Here is an 18589-nt window from a genome sequence, read left to right on the forward strand (position 1 = left end):
CAATAAAGCCCTTGAATTGAATTGAATTGAGAGAGAGAGAAGAGACAGAGAGAGAGGAGGAGATATTAGAGACAGAGAGAGGAGGAGACATTAAAGACAGAGAAAGTGAGAGGAGGAGACATTAGAGAGAGAGAGAGAGAGAGAGGAGACATTAGAGACAGAGAGAGAGAGGAGTAGATATTAGAGACAGAGAGAGAGGAGTAGATATTAGAGACAGAGAGAGAGGAGGAGATATTAGAGAGAGAGAGGAGTAGATATTAGAGACAGAGAGAGAGGAGGAGATATTAGAGACAGAGAGAGAGGAGGAGATATTAGAGACAGAGAGAGAGGAGGAGATATTAGAGACAGAGAGAGGAGGAGACATTAGAGAGAGAGAGAGGAGGAGATATTAGAGACAGACACATGCAGACAGAACTACAATATACTGGACATACAACATCTCCTGTACATTAAACAGAATAAAAACACACACAGACACATTCAAGGCCTTTCCATCATCTCTCAGGATGCGTTGATTTGACTAGTTGTTGTGAGTCTCACCAGTGATAGTAGTTGAAACGCGGCCTCCAGTTCGGCGTCCTCAGGAGGGTTTGCAAGGCGCAGGCCAGGTTCACAAACATGTAGCACATCAGAAAGAACCTACACAAAGGAAACAACGCCTTCAGACATTACAAAAGGTGAAAGAGAGACAGCAAAGTACCTCACAAATAAAAAATAAATTGTGTCTTTATTTGGACACATTACTTGCTTATATGTTGCTTATAACCAAATGAAAACAATTCTAAGATATAAATACTAGTAAATCATTGCATTGTGTTAAGATTTTTAACTTCACCTTATCAAGTGCTGAGAAGTATTTGTCTGTTGTCAGATGTCTCTATTTTTAGGTCAGCTTTAATATTGCAGATAGATTTATTGCAGATAGTTAATGTCATATGTACGGTGTCCATATAAGGACAAATCATATTAGTACAGGATGAGTGCACCCCAGCACTCATGAATAGGGCCAATAGTTGTACCTGGTCATGTGATTTCATCAGGAAAACTCTGGGCCCTAATCATAGGCTGTAAATACTAGGACCCAGAGTTTTAACTGTCCAAATAGTTATATTCTGTAACTAGGACCCAGAGTTGGGGAACAACTCCTGGTCTGGCTCATAGACACTCACATGGAGAGGATGGGGGCCACTGCGTCCAGAGAGGCAATGAGGATCCCAATCTCACAGATACCCGCTGTCAGTAGCAAGGCCCAGGTGGGCTCCCCGTTGGCTTTCCCATGGCCAAACACCTGGGAGGACACATCCCACAGAGATGTTAGATGGAATAGAGATACCTGGGAGGACACATCCCACAGAGATGTTAGATGGAATAGAGATACCTGGGAGGACACATCCCACACAGAGATGTTAGATGGAATAGAGATACCTGGGAGGACACATCCCACACAGAGATGTTACATGGAATACAGATTGAACTAACAGTAGTTCCTCCATTATTTCAAGGCAGGTTGAATGTGGATACTACTGAGGAGTTTGGTAGTGATCAATGTCACCTGAGACTGATATGAGATGTGTTGACAAACCAACATAACTAATGGTCCCAGATCACTGTTAAATGCTAGAATGTTGACAGACTTATCATAACTAATAGTCCCAGATCATAACTAATGGTCCCAGATCAGTGCTAAATGCTAGAATGTTGACAGAGTTATCATAACTGATGGTCCCAGATCAGTGTTAAATGCTAGAATGTTGACAGAGTTATCATAACTAATGGTCCCAGATCAGTGCTAAATGCTAGAATGTTGACAGAGTTATCATAACTGATGGTCCCAGATCAGTGTTAAATGCTAGAATGTTGACAGAGTTATCATAACTAATGGTCCCAGATCAGTGTTAAATGCTAGAATGTTGACAGAATTATCATAACTAATGGTCCTAGATCAGTGTTAAATGCTAGAATGTTGACAATGACAGACTGACCCGTAGAATGGGCACGACACCGTCCCTGGAGATGGCCTGCATGAGACGCGGAGCACCCGTCAAGCTCTGAAGCCCCGCCCCACAGGTGGAGAAGAAGGAGCCAATGACAATAACCCACGGGGACGGCCAGGCCAAGGTGCCAATGACCAGGTTGCCATTGACGCCCTCCCCAAACCTGAGGGAGATGGACATGACATCCAGCCAATCAGAAATGGAGAAAGCTAGGAGAGCCAATTACCAGGATCCTACTCATTAGAAACCAAACTGAAGAAAACTGACTGAAACATTGGAGGGACGACCTGGTCTAATACTGCAATTAAACGTGATCATTTTCCTTTTCCGTTGCAAAATGTTTAAAAACGTTTTCAGTTAAATGGCCTCCCTCACCAAGTACCTCAGCACTGGAAAAGGTTGACTGAGAAATATTGAAACAATTTAGCAGAAATGTGAACTTATTATCCATTACTTACTTGTCTCTAAGGACCACTCCCTCGATACAGGCACCGAACAGGATCACAGCTGACATGTCTATAAAAACGTCACATTAAGGAAAATAGACAGACAGAGACAGACAGAGACAGACAGACATTACCTCACTGCTGCAGTGAGGTAATGACGGTTCGACAGAGCGGTTATTGTTGGGTTATGTCTGATGTATTTTTATACATGTCACTTGAGATGAAGATGAAGAGCAACATGGATATCATTCGTAACATACAGTAACAAGCTTGAGGCCATTAGCTCAATTCAATTCAACCTAACTTGTACGTATTTATGTTGGAAAGTAAAATACCAAAAGTTTTCATATAAAATAGAGGTATTTTACTATTGACAGGTAACATGTGATCCACAGCTATAAGTAGCGTGCACTAGTCCACTGACTTCAGAAGTGGACCAGTATAAGGGTAGTTAAATAAGGGTTAAATAAAAAATAAAACAAGGATACACACTATTGAGGTAGTGGTGATGGCCATGATAGTGCCGATGGGGATGGACTTCTGAGCGTCGCGTAGATCTCCTGAGCGGTTTGATCCGGCCATGATCCCTGTGACACACAAGTAGAGAGGTCACTGTAGAAGGAACTCTCATTTTGTCAAATTACTACAACTGAACAACACAACAACATCATCCTTCTAATAACAAACAGCTGCTTTTTTTGTGTTGAAGAAATTCTGACATCAGATGAATCTTTTACTTTAATCCTTTCAATCTTTCAATGAATTGATGTAAATCTCCCATAAACCCCCAGATAGAAAAACAAAACAAACAAAACAACACCAAGGCTGAACCTCAAAAATATTTTCCCTTGATTGCTTGTGTCCTCTCTCCTCGAGATTCACCTTTGGTGAATTCACCCTTTGAGGATACGAGGAATAAAAGGAAAATTACTTTTGAGAGTCAACCCTCTGTCTCTTCCTCTTTGCATCATCCGCTTCCTGTCAGCTGACCTGTGACGGAGGGGAAGTAGATTCCGACCAGCAGGGTGAAGAAGCTGGTGATGTCGGCCAGGACGTAACGGTTGGAGTTGGTCAGAGTGTCATCAGGGCCCTCCACGGTCGCAATCCCCTTCTTAGCCACCAGATCCCCCTTCTCCAGGTAATTCCCAAATAGGTTCTCTGTGTGTGAGGGGGTGGGGGGAGAGGAAAAAAGAGAGGGGGGAAGGAGAAGGAAACAGGGAAAGAGGGAGGAAAGGGAGAGAGAAGGGAAGGTAAGGGAGATGAAGAGAGAGAGATGAGATACATCAATATAATTTAAAATCGCTTGACCTTAAGTTCCAGGAGAACAAGATCTTAGAGATCCAAGAGGGCTGACAGAAATTCCAAGTAAAGAAATTGTAGTATGTTTCCCACAAGTGTGTGTAAGCATGTGTACTGTAGATACAGTGACCTGAGTCTAGGGGGACCAGAGCAATACATGTTATTTGTACTGTAGATACAGTGACCTGAGTCTAGGGGGACCAGAGCAATACATGTTATTTGTACTGTAGATACAGTGACCTGAGTCTAGGGGGACCAGAGCAATACATGTTATTTGTACTGTAGATACAGTGACCTGAGTCTAGGGGGACCAGAGCAGTACATGTTATTTGTACTGTAGATACAGTGACCTGAGTCTAGGGGGACCAGAGCAGTGCATGTTATTTGTACTGTAGATACAGTGACCTGAGTCTAGGGGGACCAGAGCAATACATGTTATTTGTACTGTAGATACAGTGACCTGAGTCTAGGGGGACCAGAGCAATACATGTTATTTGTACTGTAGATACAGTGACCTGAGTCTAGGGGGACCAGAATAATTGTGCTGTATGTGTAACTGTTTAGAAAGAAGAAGTAGATAGCCACAAAATAATAGCTATTATAATAATATAGTAACATAACATTAGCATTTTAGCAAACAATTTGATTCAAAACGACCTTCAGTCATGCTTGCAAACATTTTACGTATGGGTGACCACAGCGGAAATCAAGCCCACGATCCTGGTGTTGCAAGCTATACCAACTCAGCCACGGAGGACCAATAGCTTGTGTTTGTTCACCTTTGAGGATGCCGCTCATGACGCCAGGGATGCCCTGGATGAAGGACACGTTGTTGTTGACAAAGTACTCGTCGCAGGTGGCGTTGAGGAAGGGCGAGTCGCAGAAGACGCTCCACAGCTTGGTGGTGACCGTGCCGTTGCCACTCTCCAATGTTTTGGCGCACACGTCGAACCCTTTGGAGATCAGCGGGCGATTACCCAGCAGACACACTCTGCGTAGCAGGGGAGATGTGTTAGTGTGTCTGTGTGACCAACCGGGATTCGAAGCCCGTCCAACTCTTTAGACTGAGTTAGCCACCTGAGCCGAAGCCTAGGCATTGGCTTTGAGAGCTAGCACAAGTCTGTGGGTAACGGTCCCCATATTGAACAGAAGAGTCCTCCCTACTGAAAATGTCACACAAGATGAATGTGTTCTATTTAACCCATCTGCTTATGTGCTGTGAATATAATTTAGATTTTAAATATACTGTACTTCAAATAATCTTAAAATGGGTGAACATGTGTTTTAATGTGTACATTTCTAGCATGGCATGAATGTTTCTGCCATTTACAGTCTCAAACCCCAAATCCCCCAAATATCTGCCAAAAATAGATCGATAAATGATTTACCTATATTCTTCAAGTTTGGATCAGCCCCAATATTGAAGAGTAGCCTCGTCCCAGACCTGTCTGTGCTTTCTATCCAACTCCTAAGGTCATTCTCATGTGACAATGACCGTAGGAGTTGGCAAGACAGCACAAACAGACTTGGAACCAGGCTAATTAAACAGTAGGGTTCCTTACGGGAAGTCAGGTGGCTCGATGGCCGTCTTGATGACTCCGGCATACACAGCCAGAATGGACAGGATGACGCAGGCCAGGAAGAGCAAGGCTAACTTGTTGACGTACTTGACCCCCACAAACACCACCGTGGCCATGAAACTGAGCACAATGGTGCCGTACACACGCATGTTGTTAAGCATCGCCGCCTCCGCCTCGGCCCCCTCCAGACCCTCCATCTTAAAGATGGCTGCCTGGGGGAGGATGTAGACCTATGGGGGGGGGGAGGGGGGGAGAGGGAGAACTAAATCAACTGTAGAAACACAGAATCTGACACTCCCATTAAACCCTTTCAAATAGAGGGTTGAACAACCCAAGCATGGGATTCCTGTTCTAAATGAATCCCCATTATATCTTATCACTGTTCTAAAAATATACAAATAGAAAAATAGCTTTGCCGTTAATGAAATCATAAAACCTGTAATTGCCCCATCATTAGTTGCCAGCAGCATACCACCCTGCATCCCACTCCTGGCGTTACTCTGAAGCTAAGCAGGGTTGTCCCTGGTCTGTCCCTAGATAGGAGACCAGATGATGCAGGAAGTGGTGTTGGAGGGCCAGTAGGAAGCACTCTTTTCTCTGGTCTAAAAAAATATCCCAATGCCCCAGGGCAGTGATTTGGGACAGGGTGCTGTATTTAGGATGGGATGTTAATTAAATGGGTGTCCTGAATCTCTGTGGTCACTAAAGATCCCATGACACTTATTGTAAGAGTAGGGGTGTTAACACTGGTGTCCCGGCTAAATTCCCAATCTGTCCCTCAATCCATCATGGTCACCTAATCATCCCCATCTTCCAATTGGCTCATTCATCCCCCTCCTCTCCCCTGTAACTATTCTCCAAGTTGTTGCTGTAAATGAGAATGTGTTCTCAGTCAATTTACATGGTAAAATAAAAAGAATTATCTGATTCAGAGGGACTTGGTTAAATGTGGAAGACACATTTCGGTTGAATGCATTCACTTGTGCAACTGACTAAGTATCCCACATTTAGATGCTGTTTTAAAAAGTTAAAGTTGGAAGTTTACAAACACTTAGGTTGGAGTCATTAAAACTCATTTTTCAACCACTCCACAAATTTCTTGTTAACAAACTATTGTTTTGGCAAGTCGGTTAGGACATCTACTGTGTGCATAACACAAGTCATTTTTCCAAAAATTGTGTACAGACAGATAATTTCACTTATAATTCACTGTATCACATAATTCCAGTGTGTCAGAAGTTTACATACAGTTGACTGTGCCTTTAAACAGCTTGGAAAATTCCAGAAAATTATGCCATGGCTTTAGAAGCTTCTGATAGGCTAATTGACATAATTTGAGTCAATTGGAGGTGTACCTGTGGATATATTTCAAGGCCTTGTAGACCTCCACAAGTCTGGTTCATCCTTGGGAGCAATTTCCAAACACCTGAAGGCACCACGTTCATCTATACAAACAATAGTACACAAGTATAAACACCATGGGACCCTTCAGGCATCATACTGCTCAGGAAAGAGACGCGTTCTGTCTCCTAGAGATGAACGTACTTTGGTGCGAAAAGTGCAAATCAATCCCAGAACAACAGCAAATGACCTTGTGAAGATGCTGGAGGACACAAGCACAAAAGTATCTATAACCACAGTAAAACAAGTCCTATATCGACATAACCTGAAAGGCCGCTCAGCAAGGAAGAAGCCACTGCTCCAAAGCCAGACTACGGTTTGCAACTGCACATGGGGAAAAATATCGTACTATTTGGAGAAGTCCTCTGGTCTGATGAAACAAAAATAGTACTGTTTGGCCATAATGACCGTCGTTATGTTTGGAGGAAAAATAGGGAGGCTTGCAAGCCAAAGAACACCATCCCAACCATGAAGCACGAAGATGGCAGCATCATGTTGTTGGGGTGCTTTGCTGCAGAAGGGGCTGGTGCACTTCACAAAATAGATGGCATCATGAGGGAGGACAATTATGTGGATATATTGAAGCAGCATCTCAAGACATCAGTCAGGAAGTTAAAGCTTGGTTGCAAATGGGTTTTCCAAATGAACAATGACCACAAGCATACTTCCAAAGTTGTGGCAAAATGGCTTAAGGTCAACAAAGTCAAGGTATTGGAGTGGGCATCACAAAGCCCTGACCTCAATCCAATAGATCATTTGTGGGCAGAACTGAAAAAGCATGTGTGAGCAAGGAGGCCTACAAACCTGACTCAGTTACACCAACTCTGTCAGAAGGAATAGGCCAAAATTCACCCAACTTGGGAAGCTTGTGGAAGGTTACCCAAAACGCTTGACCCAAGTTAAACAATTGAAAGGAAATGCTACCAAATACTAATTGTGTGTATGTAAACTTCTGACCCTCTGGGAATGTGATGAAAGAAATAAAAGCTGAAATAAATCATTCTCTCTATTATTATTTTGACGTTTCACATTCTTAAAATATAGTGGTGATCCTAACTGACCTAAAACAGGGAATTGTTACTTGGATTAAATGTCAGGAATTGTGAAAAACTGAGTTTAAATGTATTTAGCGCAGGTGTATGTAAACTTTCGACTTCAACTGTAGCTATTAAATAGAGTAGTCAGACATGCCGTCCTAACACATCTTTAATAACGTGTTCTTCCTCTTCCATACTTTCAAGCCAATCAATTTAAGACAAATTGAACAGAAAGCCACAACAAGTGAGTTGTAGTGGGGAACTGTCAGTGGGAATCCTTCAAGGCCTTCTGGGATTTCTAAAATAATTGTTGTATTTTTTTAAAACAAATACATTTGTTTTAGTGGTATTTTATCTTTTCAATTATATTCTAATTATATTATTATTTTCAATGACATTCTGATTGAATATCTTCAGTGTGTGTTAAAAGGAAAGGGTTCCAACTGAGAATAAATAATGTAATCCAATCAGGATGTTTCTTTAGTGTTCCCTTAGAAAAATATGCTATCTAAAACCTAAAAGGGTCCTTCAGCTGTCCCCATAGGAGAACCCTTTGAAGAACGCATTTTGGTTCCAGGTAGAACCCTTTAGGTAGAACCCTTTCCACAGAGGGTTCTACACGGATCCTGAAATGATTCTACCTGGAACCAAAAAGGGTTTTCCTATGGGGACAGCCAAAAGAACCCTTTTGGAACCCTTTTTCTAAGAGTGTAGCTCACCATTGGCTAAGCCCTCAGAAGGCATCTGCCAGTCAACAGTATTAAGCCTGTCAGTCAACTGTATTAAGCCTGTCGCATGCTTCCCTGTTGAAACAGTTTGTGCATATATTATGACAAAAAATGTGTGACGTTTTTGTTTGTTCAGCTGGTTGAGCACACATTTCTTTCTTGAGGCAAGTCGAAGTTTGGTACCCGAAGTCTATGCCCCTTCTTCGGTGACGAGGAACTATGGAAGGGATTCTTCAATTAAGTGTTTGTTGTCATTCAACAAGAAATACTGCAACAAATATCTTAGTTAGATGTAAAATTGGGCAACTAAGACCGCCTTTGCAAAAACATACAAATTAATTACAGATTTCTTGATATAGCTTAGATTAATTCTGATTATTTTGAAGAAGCGTACACTGGCTATGTTGTTGATACGGTGTCTCAAAAGGGACAAACAGTAATATTGCAGTTTTTTTCTCATTTTTCAAGTCAAGGTCTTTTAAGGGAGTATGCGAGGCTCAGATGTCCTCTTCGCCTAGCAAACCTATGTTTGCAGACACCTTAAGGGCAGAATTCTGGAGTGACAGTGGAATCAACCAATCACATTTTGATTCGTTTTTTTTAATTTTGTCTTTTTTATTTCACCTTTAAGGTAAGCTAGTTGAGAACAAGTTCTCATTGTAATGGGTTCTACCATTTTTACAAAAACGTATGGAAACTTCCACCTTCTCGAAGGCTGACAGGTCACTGTGCAATAGTGTGCAGCAGTTTTCCTACGGTTCTGCTAGGTTTTGTTGTAGGCTAGTGTGTAGCAGTTTTCCTACAGTTCTGCTAGGTTTTGTTGTAGGCTAGTGTGTAGCAGTTTTCCTACAGTTCTGCTAGGTTTTGTTGTAGGCTAGTGTGTAGCAGTTTTCCTACGGTTCTGCTAGGTTTTGTTGTAGGCTAGTGTGTAGCAGTTTTCCTATGGCTCTGCTATGTTTTGTTGTAGGCTAGTGTGCAGCAGTTTTCCTACGGTTTTGCTAGGTTTTGTTGTAGGCTAGTGTGCAGCAGCAGCAGGTGTTATCAAAGAGGATGTTGTTGCTAATTTCTTAACTTCTCCCTTTTCAAGATGAACTTTCAACAAGAAGTTAAGTTTCAAATGATCATAATTTGGTGAGTGGAACTGTTTTCATTTCATTTTATTGCAGCTCGCTGCTGTTAGCTTGCTGCTGTTAGCTAGCTGCTGTTAGCTCGCTGCTGTTAGCTCGCTGCTGTTAGCTAGCTGCTGTTAGCTCGCTGCTGTTAGCTCGCTGCTGTTAGCTAGCTGCTGTTAGCTAGCTGCTGTTAGCTTGCTGCTGTTAGCTAGCTGCTGTTAGCTAGCTATCTCTGAAAATAACGATAGGGATCAACTGGCTTATTATGTCTGAGTGAACAGGCTGCTTACTCTTTAACATCATGCTGTGTGCGACTTCTGTCTTTGTGTTTGACAAAAAGTGTGCTCTCCTACATGGGAGTGCGCAGGTATAATGGTCGCTGTATTTTCAGCATCACAAGCCTGTCACACTCACAGCCTTTGATGTGTCACTGTTGTCGCTTTTGGTGATAGTGATGTCTTTGCGTGCTCTCGCCTCGCTCTCTTGTCAAAATGTGTGAGAGGAGATAGTCTGAGTGGAGAAACCTCAGACCTCCAATGCATATTGAGAGGAAGACAAGGAAAGAGGAGGCGTGGAATCAAGGAAATACAATTGAGATGCACCCCTAGTGTGTAGATAACACTGGACCAAAGTGATGGCAGTTTCTACGAATGGTCTCATTATTCTGTCAATGGCCTTATCTCTCCTTTATGCAGAATTTACATAATTACTCAGCTCTTAATCCAAGAGAGAGCAGCGACAGGGAGAGGAGGATTCAGTGTGGAAAAAGAGAGGGAGGGGGACAGACAACGATGAATGATCTTTATATTTATTAGAATTCATTGTGGACAGTTGGAGAGGGAGAAAATAGCATCAAAGCAGGATAAAGAGAAATAAAGACAGACAAATTAAGAGGGACAGGAGGAGATGGCCAGACGGAAAGAGAGATGAAAGAGAGAGCGAGATGGGCAGATGGAAAGAGAGAGTGAGATGGGCAGATGGAAAGAGAGATGAAAGAGAGCGAGATGGGCAGATTGAAAGAGAGATGAAAGAGAGAGCGAGATGGGCAGATTGAAAGAGAGAGCGAGATGGGCAGACGGAAAGAGAGATGAAAGAGAGAGCGAGATGGGCAGATTGAAAGAGAGAGCGAGATGGGCAGACGGAAAGAGAGATGAAAGAGAGCGAGATGGGCAGACTGAAAGAGAGAGCAAGATGGGCAGACGGAAAGAGAGATGAAAGAGAGAGCGAGATGGGCAGATGGAAAGAGAGATGAAAGAGAGAGCGAGATGGGCAGATGGAAAGAGAGATGAAAGAGAGAGCGAGATGGGCAGATTGAAAGAGAGATGAAAGAGAGAGCGAGATGGGCAGATTGAAAGAGAGAGCGAGATGGGCAGACGGAAAGAGAGATGAAAGAGAGAGCGAGATGGGCAGATGGAAAGAGAGATGAAAGAGAGAGCGAGATGGGCAGATGGAAAGAGAGATGAAAGAGAGAGCGAGATGGGCAGATTGAAAGAGAGATGAAAGAGAGAGCGAGATGGGCAGATTGAAAGAGAGAGCGAGATGGGCAGACGGAAAGAGAGATGAAAGAGAGAGCGAGATGGGCAGATGGAAAGAGAGATGAAAGAGAGGGCGAGATGGGCAGATGGAAAGAGAGGTGAAAGAGAGAGCGAGATGGGCAGATTGAAAGAGAGTGCGAGATGGGCAGACGGAAAGAGAGATGAAAGAGAGAGCGAGATGGGCAGATGGAAAGAGAGATGAAAGAGAGGGCGAGATGGGCAGATGGAAAGAGAGGTGAAAGAGAGAGCGAGATGGGCAGATTGAAAGAGAGAGCGAGATGGGCAGACGGAAAGAGAGATGAAAGAAAGAGCGAGATGGGCAGATGGAAAGAGAGATGAAAGAGAGGGCGAGATGGGCAGATGGAAAGAGAGATGAAAGAGAGAGCGAGATGGGCAGATTGAAAGAGAGAGCGAGATGGGCAGACAGAAGGAAAGGAAGGAAAGATAAACAAACAGATACACGCAATCAGAGGGAGAGGAAGAAAGATAGAGGGAGAGAGAGATAGAAAGAGAGGGAGAGAGATAGAGAGATAGAAAGAGAGGGAGAGAGAGATAGAGAGAGAGAGCTGGATAGATATAAAGATAATTATTTCAAGCCCAGGTTCTTACCAGTAAGAGTTCGATGGACCCCAGGATGTACATGGCTCCAGCAAACGTTGTTCCCAGGTAGAAACAAATGCCCACGGCACCCCCAAACTCAGGCCCCAGAGAACGGGAGATCATGTAGTAGGAGCCTCCAGCTGCAGACAGCAAATAAATACACACTCTTTCAATGACATATTGTACTTTTAAATTACAGTTTGTATACAAACTGCATCTCAAATGAACTGATTTGAAATTATATGGATTTGGAATGATGTGTGTGAATTTCGTCTTTTACAGCATCACTGTATTTCATGTCATGTTAAATGTAAATGACCCAAACCCTACTATTCTCCAATCAGAGCAGGGTCTCTGACTTTGGGAAATGAAAATGAGTGTTTCTTATTGGAAATGTCCAGGCAGTCCCTCCCTATTTCAGTCCATTTTCTACATTTGGTGCCTAATGAACATGACCCAGATTTACACCACAAAATGGTGGCTACATTGTTACTTCACTGCCCAAGCATGTCATTTCCTCTCACCTCTGATCTCAGCCAACCAAGGGGTGAGTAAAGCCAGGATGAGACGTGATTATTAGATACCATATCTAATCATATAAACACAGCCATATGAGTTTCATGTGGGGTCCCAGGAGTCTGGACGTGACTAATATTATAGCGTTGCTAGGGCTAAAACGATGGATATGCATTTTTGAGCCAAAACCAGCTCTTTAGTAGAAGTAGTAGTCCCAATAGCAAGGCCGGATGCCAACGCATGTTCACCCACCTGGAACAACACCATTGGTGGCAATGGCACTCATGGAGATTGCAGTCAGCATAGTCTAAAGAGAGAGGGAGAGAGAAGAGAGCAGAACAGTCAGCATAGTCTAAAGAGAGAGGGAGAAGAGAGCAGAGAGGGGAAATGGGATGTTAGGATTGTATTACGTTCAATCTGTTATTCACTAATGACAGGATATTTCACGGGCATTGCAGGCGAAACACAAATGAGGAAAAAATGACCATGTCTGGAGGACCATATTATTTTTGGTTCGTACTGAAGGACACCAATGATCAGTAATGAGTAGAGACGTGACGAGAGGCAGCGTTAGGTCATGGAACAATAGAGACGGACTGTAGAAGGGCATTTCTAAAGAACCCATACTACAGCAGCAAGGTAAAGGGAGTAGAACTAGAAGAGGAGAACTCTGTCTGTGGGTGTGTGGGTGTGTGGGTGGTTGGGTGGTTGGCTGCGTTTGTGGTGGGTGTGTTGGTGTGTGGGTGTGTTGGGTGGGTGGGTGTATGACAGAGGAAGAGTGTGTGTGTGTGTGTATGACAGGGGAAAAGTGTGTGTTGGTATGACAGGGGAAAAGTGTGTGTGTGTATGACAGGGGAAGAGTTTGTGTGAGTAATACATGTGTAAGAGAGAGTGACAGAGGGAAAACTAAAGGGACGTGGGGGATTAAAATAAATCAAGTCATTAATGTGTGTGTGTGTGTTTGAGAAACAAATGATGCCTTAACAGTAACAGTATTTCATTCCCGTGGTTCCTTAATGTCGAGAGAGAGAGAGAGAGAGAGAGAGAGAGAGAGAGAGAGAGAGAGAGAGAGAGAGAGAGAGATAATAACTAGCAGCCGTCTTCCTGTGAGAGGAAAGGGGGCGTGGGCGATGGTTAATGTCACCTGTGGACACTGCCGTCTGTCTGGATAAACAACAATCTGCACAACCTTGCTGTATTCCTAATCGGGTCACAATGAAGTAAGGCTCCCTCTCTCTGAGGAGAGCAGAGAAGACAGTAATTGTTTAAGTGTTTTATCTGATGTATCTGGGCAAGCTGGAACATTTTAGGAGGTAGTTTGAGGCTGAGGGAATCACTCGATACAGCTGTGTGGGAACGTTATAAAGAGAGGCAGATAGAGCACTTACTGACTGTCACCTGGGAGGGACTCAATACTCTTTATATAACACTGTATCATTATGACTAGTTGATAGGATGATATGAATCAGCGGAGACAATGTCGTTCGCAAGTATATTATTGAAGTGGATGGGTATTTTTTATTTTCATTTAACCTTTATTTAACCAGGTAGGCCAGTTGAGAACAAGTTCTCATTTACAACTGCGACCTGGCCAAGATAAAGCAAAGCAGTTCGACACATACAACAACACAGAGTTACACATGGAATAAACAAACATACAGTCAATAATACAGTAGAACAAAAGAAAACAAAAAGTCTATATACAGTGAGTGCAAATGAGGTAAGATAAGGGAGTTAAGGCAATAAATAGGCCATGGTGGCGAAGTAATTACAATATAGCAATTAAACACTGGAATGGTAGATGTGCAGAAGATGAATGTGCAAGTAGAGATACTGGGGTGCAAAGGAGCAAGATAAATAAATAAATACAGTATGGGGATGAGGTAGATAGATAAATGGGCTGTTTACAGATGGGCTATGTACAGGTGCAGTGATCTGTGAGCTGCTCTGACAGCTGGTGATTAAAGCTGGTGAGGGAGATATGAGTCTCCAGCTTCAGAGATTTTGCAGTTCGTTCCAGTTCGCAGAGAACTGGAAGGAAAGACGACCAAAGAGGAATTGGCTTTGGGGATGACCAGTGAGATATACTGTACCTGCTGGAGCGCGTGCAATGAGTGGGTGCTGCTATGGTTACCAGTGAGCTGTAGCCAGTGGGTTTGGCTACGAGTATGAAGCGAGGGCCAACCAACGAGAGCGTACAGGTCGCAATGGTGGGTAGTGTATGGGGCTTTGGTGACAAAACAGATGGCATTGTGATAGACTGCATCCAGTTTGTTGAGTAGAGTGTTGGAGGCTATTTTATAGATGACATCACCGAAGTTGAGGATCGGTAGGATGGTCAGTTTTACAAGGGTATGTTTGGCAGCATGAGTGAAGGATGCTTTGTTGCGATATAGGAAACCAATTCTAGATTTAATTTTGGATTGGAGATGCTTAATGTGAGTCTGGAAGGAGAGTTTACAGTCTAACCAGACACCTAGGTATTTGTAGTTGTCCACATATTCTAAGTCAGAGCCGTCCAGAGTAGTGATGCTGGACGGGCGAGCAGGTGCGGGCAGTGATCGGTATCATATTTAAGAAGGAGCCATTTGGGCCAATGCAGTGTTTGGTTCAGGGAATTACCAGATATATGGTTCTTTATGAATCACCAGAGAGATGGTTCAATATGAATCACCAGGGAGATGGTTCATTATGAATCACCAGAGAGATGGTTCATTATGAATCACCAGAGATATGGTTCAATATGAATCACCAGAGATATGGTTCACTATGAATCACCAGAGATATGGTTCAATATGAATCACCAGAGACATAGTTCAATATGAATCACCAGGGAGATGGTTCATTATGAATCACCAGAGAGATGGTTCATTATGAATCACCAGAGATATGGTTCAATATGAATCACCAGAGATATGGTTCACTATGAATCACCAGAGATATGGTTCAATATGAATCACCAGAGAGATGGTTCAATATGAATCACCAGAGAGATGGTTCAATATGAATCACCAGAGAGATGGTTCAATATGAATCACCAGGGAGATGGTTCATTATGAATCACCAGAGAGATGGTTCAATATGAATCACCAGGGAGATGGTTCATTATGAATCACCAGGGAGATGGTTCAATATGCAGCTTTTAGTAAGAGACCATCTCATATGAAGAAACATAAATTCACTCTACTTTAGCCTCTTGTAATTGACAAGACTTTGATGCTACCACAAGCAGACATAACAAATACCACAAGCAGACATAACAAATACCATCAGCAGACAACAAATACTATCAGCAGACATAACAAATACCATCAGCAGACATAACAAATACCATCAGCAGACATAACAAATCCCATCAGCAGACATAACCAATACCATCAGCAGACAACAAATACCATCAGCAGACAACAAATACCATCAGCAGACAACAAATACCATCAGCAGACAACAAATACCATCAGCAGACATAACAAATACCATCAGCAGACATAACCAATACCATTGGCAGACAACAAATACCATCAGCAGACATAACACATACCATCAGCAAACATAACAAATACCATCAGCAGACATAACACATACCATCAGCAGACAACAAATACCATCAGCAGACATAACAAACCAGGTGGGATTGCAAAGAACACCCTAACAAACATAAACATAATTGTGTCTGTAGAGTATAAACATTGCAACATATACCAACCAACTTACTAACTATTTGTCACTCAATTATTATTGGCTGCTATGGCTTTAAGGAAGTGTCATATTTCATATTCATGACTGTATTTAGAAGATGTGTCTTGGTGGGTTGAAATGAAGAGTTACTAATGCAAATCAAACATGAACACAGCATCAGGATGAGATGAGGGCTTTAATCCTGTCTGTCTGAGTGACGGAAGTTGCCTAATCTCTCATCTGAGGCTGATGTAGATCAGGATAAAAAATGATTGTGTGCATAAAACTTGAGTTGAATCTCTTGGTTTGCAATGACTTCCTATTTGGTTCCGTGGTCAACAAAGACTTTATTTACTGAGAGAACAGAGTGACAACAACAAAGACTTCCAGATTCCAAATACCATATTTTGATTGGCCCATGGTGCGACAGAGATGCTGACAAGTGCAGCAGCCTGATGGCTGAGCTCCTCTTCGCTGTGTAATCGTCCTCTCTTCAGTTGCGGCAAAAACACTTTCCCAGAGGGTCACAATACCAAGTGACATCAACGACGTCATGATTCAGCAGCAGCTACTGATCTCTGCCCACTGGGACAGCTAACAGGGATCTCTACCCACTGATCTCTACCCACTGGGACAGCTAACAGGGATCTCTACCCACTGATCTCTACTCACTGGGACAGCTAACAGGGATCTCTACCCACTGATCTCTACCCACTGGGACAGCTAACAGGGATCTCTACCCACTGATCTCTACTCACTGGGACAGCTAACAGGGATCTCTACCCACTGATCTCTACTCACTGGGACAGCTAACAGGGATCTCTACCCACTGATCTCTACCCACTGGGACAGCTAACAGGGATCTCTACCCACTGAGACAGCTAACAGGAATCACTACCCACTGATCTCTACTCACTGGGACAGCTAACAGGAATCACTACCCACTGGGACAGCTAACACAGGTCTCTACCCACTGATCTCTACCCATTGGGACAGCTAACAGGAATCACTACCCACTGATCTCTACTCACTGAGACAGCAAACAGGAATCACTACCCACTGATCTCTACCCACTGGTACAGCTAACAGGAATCACTACCCACTGGGACAGCTAACAGGAATCACTACCCACTGGGACAGCCAACAGGGGTCTCTACCCACTGATCTCTACCCACTGGGACAGCCAACAGAGATCTCTACCCACTGGGACAGCCAATAGGGGTCTCTACCCACTGATCTCTACCCACTGGGACAGCCAACAGGGGTCTCTACCCACTGATCTCTACCCACTGGGACAGCTAACAGGGGTCTCTACCCACTGATCTCTACCCACTTGGACAGCTAACAGGAATCTCTACCCACTGGGACAGCTAACAGGAATCTCTACCCACTGGGACAGCTAACAGGGGTATCTACCCACTGGGACAGCTAACAGAGATCTCTACCCACTGGGACAGCTAACAGAGATCTCTACCCACTGGGACAACTAACAAGGGTCTCTACCCACTGATCTCTACCCACTGGGACAGCTAACAGGAATCACTACCCACTGATCTCTACCCACTGGGACAGCCAACAGGGATCTCTACCCACTGGGACAGCTAACAGGGATCTCTACCCACTGGGACAGCCAACAGGGATCTCTACCCACTGGGACAGCTAACAGGGATCTCTACCCACTGGGACAGCCAACAGGGATCTCTACCCACTGGGACAGCCAACAGGGATCTCTACCCACTGGGACAGCTAACAGGAATCACTACCCACTGGGACAGCTAACAGGAATCACTACCCACTGATCTCTACCCACTGGGACAGCTAACAGGAATCACTACCCACTGATCTCTACCCACTGGGACAGCCAACAGGGATCTCTACCCACTGGGACAGCTAACAGGGATCTCTACCCACTGGGACAGCCAACAGGGATCTCTACCCACTGGGACAGCCAACAGGGATCTCTACCCACTGGGACAGCCAACAGGGATCTCTACCCACTGGGACAGCCAACAGGGATCTCTACCCACTGGAACAGCCAACAGGGATCTCTACCCACTGGGACAGCTAACAGGAATCACTACCCACTGATCTCTACCCACTGGAACAGCCAACAGAGATCTCTACCCACTGGAACAGCCAACAGGGATCTCTACCCACTGGGACAGCTAACAGGAATCACTACCCACTGATCTCTACCCACTGGAACAGCCAACAGGGATCTCTACCCACTGGGACAGCTAACAGAGATCTCTACCCACTGGGACAGCCAACAGGGATCTCTACCCACTGGGACAGCCAACAGAGATCTCTACCCACTGGAACAGCCAACAGAGATCTCTACCCACTGGGACAGCCAACAGAGATCTCTACCCACTGGGACAGCCAACAGAGATCTCTACCCACTGGGACAGCCAACAGAGATCTCTACCCACTGGGACAGCCAACAGGGATCTCTACCCACTGGAACAGCCAACAGGGATCTCTACCCACTGGAACAGCCAACAGAGATCTCTACCCACTGGGACAGCCAACAGAGATCTCTACCCACTGGGACAGCCAACAGGGATCTCTACCCACTGGAACAGCCAACAGAGATCTCTACCCACTGGAACAGCCAACAGAGATCTCTACCCACTGGAACAGCCAACAGAGATCTCTACCCA

The 18589-nt window shown here is 44.0% G+C and overlaps 1 protein-coding gene across 2 annotated transcripts in view; it reads right to left on the reverse strand.

Moving 5' to 3' along the window:
• The window catches only part of slc12a5a (solute carrier family 12 member 5a), a 176562-nt gene that overhangs the window by 20464 nt on the left and 137509 nt on the right, over window positions 1-18589 (reverse strand). For both annotated transcript variants that reach the window (XM_031825697.1, XM_031825696.1), the window contains exons 5-14: window positions 12501-12555; window positions 11742-11872; window positions 5302-5549; window positions 4519-4730; window positions 3431-3598; window positions 2929-3027; window positions 2453-2510; window positions 1983-2157; window positions 1170-1288; window positions 541-639 (exon numbers count right to left, since the gene is read on the reverse strand). In XM_031825697.1, the coding sequence (XP_031681557.1) occupies window positions 541-639; window positions 1170-1288; window positions 1983-2157; window positions 2453-2510; window positions 2929-3027; window positions 3431-3598; window positions 4519-4730; window positions 5302-5549; window positions 11742-11872; window positions 12501-12555 (1364 nt within the window). The remainder of the gene's footprint in view (window positions 1-540; window positions 640-1169; window positions 1289-1982; window positions 2158-2452; window positions 2511-2928; window positions 3028-3430; window positions 3599-4518; window positions 4731-5301; window positions 5550-11741; window positions 11873-12500; window positions 12556-18589) is intronic.

This window comes from Oncorhynchus kisutch, linkage group LG5 (genome assembly GCF_002021735.2).
Source record: "Oncorhynchus kisutch isolate 150728-3 linkage group LG5, Okis_V2, whole genome shotgun sequence".
Taxonomy (NCBI): Eukaryota; Metazoa; Chordata; class Actinopteri; order Salmoniformes; family Salmonidae; genus Oncorhynchus; species Oncorhynchus kisutch.